The 11585-nt window shown below is 34.0% G+C and overlaps 1 protein-coding gene across 15 annotated transcripts; it reads right to left on the bottom strand.

Moving 5' to 3' along the window:
- Positions 1-246: 246 nt before the first annotated feature.
- Positions 247-11052, bottom strand: LOC122297755 (disease resistance protein RPV1-like). Of its 15 annotated transcripts, none has more exons than XM_043107908.1 (14): positions 10345-11052; positions 8494-9595; positions 7935-8216; positions 6880-7854; positions 6159-6789; positions 5621-5856; positions 5402-5512; positions 5032-5269; positions 4624-4955; positions 4418-4471; positions 2855-3001; positions 2174-2379; positions 1144-2080; positions 247-1053 (listed from the first exon to the last, which is right to left on the bottom strand). In XM_043107908.1, the coding sequence occupies exons 1-5, from the start codon at positions 10857-10859 to the stop codon at positions 6187-6189; spliced, it is 3477 nt and encodes a 1158-aa protein (XP_042963842.1). In that variant the 5' UTR covers positions 10860-11052; the 3' UTR covers positions 247-1053; positions 1144-2080; positions 2174-2379; positions 2855-3001; positions 4418-4471; positions 4624-4955; positions 5032-5269; positions 5402-5512; positions 5621-5856; positions 6159-6186. The 15 variants fall into 15 exon arrangements, with proteins under 15 accessions (XP_042963842.1, XP_042963839.1, XP_042963845.1 ...); XM_043107905.1 differs by lacking the exon at positions 2855-3001 and having other exon boundaries at positions 247-664; positions 831-1053; XM_043107911.1 differs by lacking the exon at positions 2855-3001 and having other exon boundaries at positions 1144-1842; positions 1932-2080.
- Positions 11053-11585: the final 533 nt, after the last annotated feature.

The raw sequence follows: 11585 nt of genomic DNA, 5'->3' as shown, positions 1-11585 counted from the left end.
ATACTTGCAAGGCATGTTTGTGCTAGAAGAAGATAAAACAAGCTTAGGTATTGTCAAAGAACATTCTCGGAAAGACATGAGAAGCTCTTGTCCTTACAGTGTATCAAATATACTATTCACAAAATAATCTTACAGAGGTTATATGTGCACTTTATGGGTAAGTTTTGGCACAACATACAAAATGGTAATTACCATACGAGGGAGGCTGATGTTGGATGCTGAATTTATATAGAAAACAGAGCAAAATACAGAGACATTACTATATGTTATGCATCTCAATGTGGTGTAATAATGTTTGATTTCAGATGAGATTAAGCCAAGAAAATTACATCCCAATTCCCAAACTGCATCTGACCTCATGGATCCCACTTATAATTTTAAAATGCTAAAGTTTTCTATGTTTTGATCTATCATGACTGAAAATGAGATATTAAATATGTGCCAATGATCCAATCTCAAGCTCCCCAAAATAAAAACTTTTTACAGAGAAAGCGCATATTCTAGATTGTCACACTACCGATTCTGTTGCTTTCTCATGACCTTCAAGTTCCATTGGGTTGAAGAGACTTGGTTCTGAAGCGTGTAGATTTTCTTGTATTGAAAATTGTTCATTGAAGCAGGAGAAGTGGTAGCTACAAGATCAGGAGCACATCATTGGCCACATCTGTTGCAGACATACATCAACTTTAGTGTTAAAAACATTATAGTGACCACTGGTTTTAACTTTGATTCGTTACATCATCATTATCCAAATATAGCTCATCCTTTACGAAATATAGCACTTCATTATGATCGATATGGCCTACACGAGTTGAGCTGCCAATGGTTACCTTGGCATCATGATACAAATAAACCCAAGCTCACGATCTGCTTTAAAAAACATAGGGGCATATACTATAATTTCGTTTATATCCTCCAGATGGTGTGGCCCCTCAATATTTATTACCCCTTCTTCATCTCCCCTCTTGACCATTTCATTTTCTAAAAATTCTTTCTCATACCAAACCATTATGGAATCTGAATTTCCAGTAACACAGTGGCATCATAGTGTCCCTGTAAAACAAATATCATCATCATCATTTCTTTTAAAGTCATGCATCCTATATAGAATTGAGAGTGAGGATGAGACACGTACATACATACCTTCCACAGTAACGAATTTGGCACTTTATAACTCCAAATCTTCTCATGCATTTTGTTGCAGCCGCTCAAGATAATACAATTTAGCAATCTGATATGGCTTCCATTGAATTCCAATATTCTTCATACTACTCGAAATCCTTCTAATGACTTGCTTCCCTGACAATATACATTTTCTATATTTAGTGACATATTTCCTCACTACATCTTACTATCACTTTAGCTATATGAACAAAAGAAAGTTTCATATGGGAGGTAATAAATTAAAAGACAGAGAACCAAGAATGAAGCGGCACCAATTCCAACCTTTTCACTTTATTATGACCACTCATTTATCCATTTATTGCATTTCCACTCTTACTATTTAAAAGGACCATTTGTTGCATAAAAGATCCTTTGAATTTAATTTCCAAAAGTCAAATTTGCAGTAGAAAAAACATGAAAACTAATTTCTTCTAACCGGTTCTATGCCCCCTTCCGCATAACTCCCTTCCGCATAACTTACAACCATGGAAGGAGGTCAAATAACTTTTGTTCAGTAACGTTTTTTAAAAAAGATTAAATTTTCTTAAGAGTTAGCTTATATGCCTTGGTTTGGACTGGGATACAGTTGTCGATGTTGCCACTGATTGTTTAGGCTTTAGACTTTGCAGTTGGTGTTGGTTGTTGGGGTTCTTCACTTGGGATGAGCAAACTCCTCGCCTGTGATACAATGAATAGAACTCAATATAAAATGTTTATGATTTCAATTTCTCTAAAAATAGTTGTAAAAACTCCCCAAATTCCTAAACTGGAGATTGTAGAACATGTCGATATGTTTTTGTTTAGCTAACTTTTTTTCCTTGTTCATCTGCCTCCAAAATCCAGGCACTGCTTCGATGTTCAGCAATTTTTTTGCACAACTCTTCCATGTGTAGCTGCAATGCGCAAGAACAACCAACTATCAAAGGAAATTCTCACAGTTAGTTCTCTATATCCCGTCGTGAAATACTTACCAAAGAGCACAAAAAAAAAAATGAAAGGAAAATCTCACCTGAAATTCCAAAGAAATAGTAGCAAAAGGCCACTTGGCCTATCATTTAATTCAATCCAATTTTCTTCTTTTATGTGCTCTGCTTTCATGCTTGTATATAATATTGGCTCCCCAACTCCTACAATATGGCATCCGCAAAAGAGCACCATCACCGGGAAGTTACAGATACCTTTAGCTCAAATGATTCTAAATCATTTATTCATTACCTGACAATTAGACAAATATACCCCTTGATTAGTATCGAGTTGGCATATCCGATTTGAGCTTTTAAGGGTTACCACAGAATTCTCATATATGATTAGTATCGAGTTGGCATTCTTGAAAATGAGCATTGTAATTAAAAATTGAGATGAGTAACTCTGTATCCAAAGTAGACAATAAATTCACATTGGGCATATCAGATTTGTGTTAAACTTGTGAAGGATACTTTATCTTCCCTCTCCCCTCTATTTTTCTTAAACATTCTGCTGTACATCTGAGTTTGTGGTGTACTACCATTCTCAAATATTAATTGAATCTATACATTTTCCTGGTTTAGCTACTTTTAGATTAATATGTTGATTTTGCTGTCAATGTTGATCGAATATAACGAATCAATTGCAGCAGCCTTAATTAAGTGCCTTCTTTTTCAATATAAATTTATTTTTCTGAAAAAACAATTGAGACTAGGAGGAATCTTACTAAATAAACTTCCGAAACAGAGCTATAGCATTAAGTCTTCAATCCATATTGAGGACCACAATTTATCTGAGTAGATCTATGACCTCCTCGGTGGGGCAGCAAGTAGCCGTTGCACCAAAACCATGTATTAGGTATCCAAGATAACTCCTAGTGCACCAAAACCATGTTTAAAACTCATCCCAAGCCTACCCTCGATTTGACCACTAGACTGTGCTCTGATGGGTCAAATTAGACTTCGAACAAACAAACAATATGGCATAGATATTTCAGAAGGCACACATCTGGCAGCATCAAAAGCTAGATTATGAAGCTATACACACACAAATTTAATTGAGGCCTTTTAGTTCACATGGCCAAGTAGCATTTACCTCATGCAGAGTCTTAGAATCAATCCCTAGGACATGGATGAGTTGAAGTAAAATTCCAACTAATAAAAGTTTGTGCTTATGGATGAGTTGATCGTTTCTTTTTTTATCATTAATTGGGCTTATGTTTCAGTTGCTAAATAATCTTTTAAATGGCTGAACCATTGCCTCTTTATTGTCCGTTTTTAAACCAAGCAGTTTGATTTCTCTCTCTTCAATATTGTATTAATCCTGGGTCCAGTACTACTTTTTTGCTTTAATTTGCACAATATTCATATTAATTATGTTTAGTTTGTTGTTTTGTAAATCTGGGTTTGATAAAAAAAAAATAAAATAAAATAAAATAAAATAAAAAAAACTCAGATTTAAATGCCTATATTGCATCAAAATGCATATACGTGGAACATCATATATGGAATCATGACTTGACATATATGACAAAATTAAATGCCTCATTCGACCAAGCTTCTCTTTGTGATATTACCCTAAATCAAATCAAATCAAACACTCAAACCCCTGATCCCAGAGAATATGAGAAATGTTCCTGATATAGCATGGCCAAAACATGCATGTATAATTGCAGAAGATGAAGCAAGAAACAGCAAACAAAAAAGAAGCAGTTTACTAGAAACATTTTGTAGTTTGGCCTATTGAATAAATATATATATATATATATATTCAAACAAATAAATATTATGAATATTATGCAAACAGATAAAGAGCTACAGCCCCATCCACAAATTCTGGATTCTGTACAAACTGAGAATGTATCTGTAATTTAGGATCAGTGAAACTACAAACAACTTGTGTTTTGCTAAACTAAAATCATCTCCCTGACTTCTGATTACTTAATACTTGGCATGTTACATATTTATGAGAAGGTTGATGCATTTCTTGAGAGGGAGAAGTTCTTGTGGTTTATAATGATTTGAAGATGAACAAATTCTAACTTTGATTAGTGATTTTGTAGTATATGCCTAGTTGTGGTTTGGACTTTCCTTGGATCATTACACTTTTTTTTATCAGTAAATAAGACCTGTATTCCATTGTCTACCAATTCCTCGAATTAACATACGGTAAATCGTAAATGCAAATACGATACATGTATTCAATTATTCAACAAATCCCGGCCCGTTAATCCAATGCAACTTTATAATTGTGAAAGTTAAGGAGATTCAAGATAGCATAATATACTCACAGATGCTTTGTCAAATGTGCTGAGCCCAACACCAATAGCAGTGAATGGAAGGCGCTACAAAATTTAGCAGGGAAAATTTGAAGAAAACATAAGTAGGAATATTGCAGGGTAAATAATCCTTCCTTTCCAATGAATGAACAAAAACAATACCACAAACACCCCTAAATACCAAATTAAGTTGGAAAAAAATTATAGGAAAATTTCACCTGAAATTTCAAAGAAATAGTAGCAACAGGCCACTTGGCCCATCATTTAATTCAATCCATTTTTCTTCTTTTATCTGCTCTGCTTCCATGCTTGTATAGAATCTTGGCTCCCCATCTTATATAAAATGGTACCCACAAATGATCACCATTATAGAGAAGAATATGAAGTTGAACCATCAAATTATCCGAAACCTTTAGCTGCTCAAACGATTCTAAATCAGAGCGCCCCACCAATATTATATTGGCCTCTGGTTTTATTCGTTACATCATCATTATACAAATATGGTTCATCCATGTTCAGCAGCTTGTTTGCATAAATCTTCCATGTGTAGCTGCAATCCAAGAACAACCAAGTGTCAAAGGAAATTGTCATGGTTAGTTCTCTATATCTGGTCGTGAAATACTTACGATTTATTTATAGGCCAGAGACTAGCTTTTGAGATCTTGTTCAAATTTTCAGGATCCGCCTTGCACATTTCAAAGAAATCAATAATCTTACGGCTCAATTCATCACCATTATAGAGGTCAATGTGAAATGCTGAGATTCCATCAACAATAATTTCTGCTGGGCCTCCCCAATCTGTTGCAAAGGTGGGTAATCTGCTGCTCATTACCTCGACTGTTAGTCCGAAATTCTCGTACAATGCTGGATGCACAAAAGCTACTTTTGTATCAACAATACAGCGGTATAGCTCTCCATAAAGAGATAGTTTGAGTCACTATCTATCTAATAACACCGATAATCCATCAACTGCTATATCCAGAAATGAAGACTTACCAAATGAAGATTCTTGGTGCTCTCAAGTTAACTGGGACATTTCATCAAACACTCCATTTTCACTTTCTTCAGTTTCTTCTCTGTCCTTTGATTTGGATGGACTGAAAAATCCTGCTACAATTACAAGATTGACCAAACTTCCTAGTTTCTTGTTCTTTCCATACCAAATCAAGTCTTAAAGACCAGAAAGCACAAACAAAAATGAAAGGAAAATCCCACCTGAAATTCCAAAGAAATAGTAGCAACAGGCCACTTGGCCTATCATTTAATTCAATCCATTTTTCATCTTTTATGTGCTTTGCTTTCGTGCTTGTTTACAATATTGGCTCCCCAACTCCTATAATATGGCATCCGCAAAAAAGCACTATCACCGGGAAGTTGAACTTTAGCTCAAATGATTCTAAATCGGAGTACCACACCCTTGCTTTATAATAGCATCCAAATTTATTCGTTACCTGACAATTAGACAAATATACCCCTTGATTAGTATCGAGTTGGCATACACGATTTGAGCTTTTAATGGTTACCACAGAATTCTCATAAATGATTAGTATCGAGTTGGCATTCTTGAAAATGATCATTTTAGAAAAGAAATAAAGACAAGTTTATCAAAATCTACAAAAGAAATAAAGACAGGTTTATCCATTCTTGAAAATCCAAAAATAAATGAGTACATCATTGAGCTAATAAATGAATGGCAAATACCAAATCAAGTAAGTCTTAATTAAAGACCAGAGAGAAGAAATGAAAATCTCACCTGAAATTCCACTTGGCCATCATTTAATTCACTTCATTTTTCTTTTGTCACGTGCTCTACTTTCATGCCTGTATACATTTTTCTTTTCTTTTCTTTTTCTTTTTCTTTTACTTTCATGCTTGTATACAACATTGACTCCAAAACTTACATAATAACACCGTGAGCAAAGTTGTTCCCAAGAAGGATCGGGATGAAAACGATCGGGATGAAAACGAGCTCGAAGTTCAACGCACAAATTGTCCAAAACCTTAAACTCAAGTGATTCTGAATCAATGTACCACATCAATACTTTATATTGGTCTATGATACTCTTTCTTCTGTACCGATCACAATAAGCTTCATCATGATTAGACAAAAGTACACTTTTTGCATCCATTCTGCCTATGTCAACAACAGGATAAAAATCAAATCGACTAAAATCTTCTTTAATAAATGTAACGAGATATATTACAATTCCGTTTATATCCTCCACATAGTGTGACCCCTCAATATTTATTACCCATTCTTCATCTCTTTTAAATTGGATATCATCATCCCCTCTCTTCGCAATTTCATTTTCTAAAAATTCTTTCTGATACCATAACCACTCTGGAATCTCATTTTCTGGTAATACAGCGGCATTATAACGTCCCTGTTGAAACAATATCATCATCATCATTTATGTTAAAGTCATGCATCCTATATAGAATTCAGAGAGAGAGAGGTTGAGACACATACATACCTTCCACTGTAATGGATTTGGCACTTTATAATTCCAAATCTTCTCATGCATTTTGTCACAGCCTTCCAAGGAAATATAATCTAGCGATTTAATGTGGCTTCCATTGAATTCCATTATCCTCGACACTTCTGAAAATCTTTCTAACGACTTGCATCCCCTAACATTTACTGATCTTATATTTGGTGGAAGTTCTAAGATTTCTTCAAGTTTCTTGCAATCCTCCAAGTTGAGCATTTTAAGTGCAACAAATCCTTTGAAACTTGTGGGAAGGCTAACAAATTCACTTCCCGATAGATCTAAATCAGTCAAAGTGTCTGAAGAATTAAACATGGTAAAGAAACTTGATATTGGAAAGAAATTTGATTCTGATTGGAAACAATTCTGATGATTCAACACTTGTAATGCACTGCTTCCATTGCTTGAATTCGTTGGAGGCGCCAATTCTTGGAGTTGTTCTTCATTCGATGAAATCTCATCTTCCATTGTTGTAGACCCCATCTTCTTTACTAGATTTGTACAACTAACAAATATCCCAACATCCCTTAAATGTTGCAACTGAAGAATAATGTTAATTGGGAGACGCTTAAGGTTTTTGCACTTATCTAGATATAATTTATCAAGTTTAGTAAGATTGCCAATTGATAATGGTAGTTCTTCCACTGCAGTGCCCGATAGATTTAAACTAGTTAAAGAATTCATTTCACAACCAATTTCAGGAAAGCTACGAAGGCTTGAGCAACCATCAAGTTCAAGTGCAGCTAAAGATCTCAACTTGAGGCTTCTTGGAAGAATTCTGAGGTTAGAGCATTCCCAAAAACTCAAAAAAAAAAGATTCCTCAAGGATCCGACGGAATCATGCACCTCAACTAAATTTGTACAATTTTTGGCAATCAATTTCTCCAAGTTTGGGATGCTTGAAACATCTGGAACTTTTGTCAAGAAATTACAATCACTAAAATCCATATTTGTCAAATTCTGTAAAAAAAAAAAAATTCAAAGGAGTTTAGCACATAGATTAAAGAAACAAAGTTATTGAAGATTATAATTGTAGATACCTTAAACTTGATGAAGCTTAACTCCTTGATGAAGCCACCACGCATTTTAAAGATAATGAGTTTATTTCCATGGAAATTGGGTGGCAAAGATTGTAGCGGATATTCAAACCAATCAAGTACTCTTAACTCATTGGAGAGATAATTAGGTCCACTTGAAAAACTTGCATTACGATTGATAAATACTCTAAGTCTTTTCATCTGTACAAATGCTTCAGGATTCAAGCTTATCGCGTCCTCACCTTTAGGCATTTCTATTATCATGCCTGAAACTTTGTTTGTGCCCTGATACGCAGGATAATACACAAAAGTGTTACCAAAATTACTGCCAAAAGTTAAGCATCGACTTTCTAAAAATAACTAGAGATGAGACTTCGACAAATCTTAATTAAACAGAATGATATATTATATATAACTACGAATTCATTTTGATTTACAGGATATATATATATATATGTTTACATATTCATTTATATATTAATTCATAAGGCCAAAATTTTCTAGATTTCACTTTTAAAATGGAAATAAATGTGAAACTAAATATTTTTATTCTTACACTTACCGTGCTTTCTTCCAATACATGACGGACATCTTCATGGAAAAACAATCTACTACGTTGGCCAGGTTCGTTGGGTGATTCCAGACGAACAATTTCTCGACCCATATCTTGTAGCAAGTCATGCATCCAAACATATCCACGTTCAATAGAAATAAGACACTTGTCTTTAAGCCTGTCGATACCATCATTAGGAAAAAAACCGCAATCGTCAAATATTTTTATGATATTAGCCAAATGTGCTCCCTTAAAGAAAAAGGCAATATCAAGAAACATTTCCTTCTCATTATTATCTAATCCTTCGTAACTCGCTAAAAGTACTTTCTGAATATCTCTATTGGGAATGTTTTTATATTTATCCAATGCACTCTTCCATTGGTGTGTACTTTTACCCTTTAGATCCGAACCTAGCAATGCTAAAGCCAATGGAAGGCCCTTAGCATATTGTATTACTTGTTTAGCAAGGTCCAAATACTCATAAGATGGTTCATCTTTCTTGAAAGCATGCAAGCTAAAGAGCTGAAGAGCGTCATTTTCATCCAAGGGCTTCAACTCATACTTTGAATCAACTTCAGAGATTTTTAGTAATCGTTGATCTCTTGTTGTCACGATAATTCTACTTCCCAAACCAAACCAACCGCGATCTCCAACTAATTTTTCAATTTGAACCAACTCATCCACATCATCAAGAATTAGTAGAACCCTTTTAGAGCAAAGTCTGTGCTTAATCATATTCATTCCTTTGTCAGTATCATGAACATCCAAACTTGTTCCTAAAATATCAACAAGAAGGGTATTTTGCAGCTGAATCAAACCTCCTGTCTGTTTTGAAATTTCTCTAATATTCCTCAAGAAACAACTTCCTTCAAATTGAGAGGAAATCTGGTTATAGATATCTTTTGAAATAGTCGTCTTACCAATTCCACCGGTTCCGAATATCCCTACAATACGTATAATATCATTTCTTTCAATAATTAAATGCTGATAAATGTCTTGTTTACGAGACTCTATCCCGACTGGATACTTGGCAACGCTTAGAGGTGTTTGGTTTACTATTCTTGAGTTGATCCACCCAATGATGTTTTGGATAAATTCTGACTCATCATCCCTATCAATAAAAAAGAGAAGAAAACTTTAAAGAATCAGATTTTTTTCACATGTAAATGACATATATCAATATGATTTATGTGAAATTATATCTTGTTTCTACTTTTTTTTTTTAATCTCCGTGACAAAGGTAGCCTTTCTACATCCTTAATCTGAGTGTTTCAATATTAGATTATGCATTGGTCAAAGGGTAGACATACTTTTTCATTTTTTTGTATCTATTAATAAACTTTTTAACTTTTTTTGGTTCCATTCTCGAATCTGTCCCTCCCTTAGAATATTAGACTTACATTAATTTAAGAGTATTTGTGAGTCTTTATATGTAGAAAAAAAATGAAACTAAAAACCAGTACTCCTTATAATTTAAAGCCCTTTTTTCTTGTCATCGATCAGTACTCCAAATCTTATTCTTTCATTAGCTATAACATAAATAATAAACAATTCCCACTCTTCTTCTTAATTATCTTTTTCAATCGATGATTAGTTATTTGATAGATGAAATTCCATATATATTCCCCTATTTCCTTGATTTTGCTTGCAATTCATGATCAAAAGACCCAAAAGGCAAAAAGAAAGAAAATTTACGTATTTTTATTTATCTCATATTCTTCTATTTCTCCAATGAACTAGATGTAAAACTAACGTGGTAGTCGTAATATATATTAGATCCCCTTATATCTCAATAGCATCATATATATATATATATATATGCTCACACACAAACGCAAAGAACATATAGGCAAAGCTTACCTGAACGCTATATATTCCAACCCGGACAATTTGGCTACTTCTTCTAAAGCTTCCTTCCAATACTCTAGTAGCTTTATGTCATCCTTGATTTTCTTTCCAAGTTTAGTGAATGCTTCTCCAAAGCTTCCTTTTTGATCTCGTACGTCTGATGGTTTTATCTCATAGAATATCGGTAGAATAGTTTGTTTGAATGTTTTTCTGCACTCAAGAATCTTCAATAACTCGTCCAAGCACCATTTGGATTCTGCATAGTTTTTAGAAAGTACAATGATTGAAATCCTTGACTCTTCAATAGCTTTAAAAAGTTCTGATGAAATTTGTTCCCCTCTCTCAAGGTCGACACCATCCATGTAAGTCTTGATTCCACTTTGACGTAAAGCTCGGTTTAGATGAGCAATAAATTTGTGGCGAACATCTTTACCTCTAAAGCTTAAAAATACATCATGATTTTGTGAAGGGATGAAAGGAGATAATGGCAATGAAGAAGAGGAAGAAGTTCCTAATTGAAAGGCCATGGAATGAGATGATGAAGAAGAAGAGGAAGAAGGTCGAATTATAGATCAATACGCATCGCAAATAAATAATTATAGGGAAGTGGGTTGAAACTTCTCGGCAATTGCAACGTCTTCTTGGCATGCAACAACGCCGACCATGCTAATTAATTAATTAACTAATTATAGAAAGGAAGTGGGGAAGTGGGGAAGTGGGGAAGTGGGCAGGCACCATCTCTGCTATGTTGATTTCCACCAAATCATCCCACTTGGAAGATTAAATTTGGATCGTTTATAAATTATAATTAAGATCAATTGTATAAGGTCGGGGTTTCAATGGGGTAGGCAGGTAGCTAAATTTTCTTTGATCCAGCAATAGCAGCAACGTCTAGTCTATTAAAAATATAAAAAGAGAAGTAGGTCCTTCAACCTGAGCAATTATGTGTTCTCCAATGATAATACTTTTGTGAATCTCAATGCTACGTTTGATAGGTTCCATATGACAGCACTATAAAGCAGACACTAGCTACTCATGATAAAAGAAATCAATCAAGAAAACCAAAGTCTATAGTTCACACTATTATAAATAGAAAAATGATTTATTGACAAAATATCAAATAGACAAACTTCGAGTAGGTCTTTGTACAAAAGACTTACAACACTTATACATTTGAAGCTTATTTCATCTATTGTATTTTTTTTGTGTATTTTTTTATCATTTTTAAATATATATATTTTTTAATTTATAAC

The sequence above is a fragment of the Carya illinoinensis genome, chromosome 15 (genome assembly GCF_018687715.1).
Source record: "Carya illinoinensis cultivar Pawnee chromosome 15, C.illinoinensisPawnee_v1, whole genome shotgun sequence".
NCBI classification, from domain to species: Eukaryota; Viridiplantae; Streptophyta; class Magnoliopsida; order Fagales; family Juglandaceae; genus Carya; species Carya illinoinensis.
Note: the sequence above shows the minus strand (reverse complement) of the source record. Positions and strands in the feature narration are given on the sequence as shown.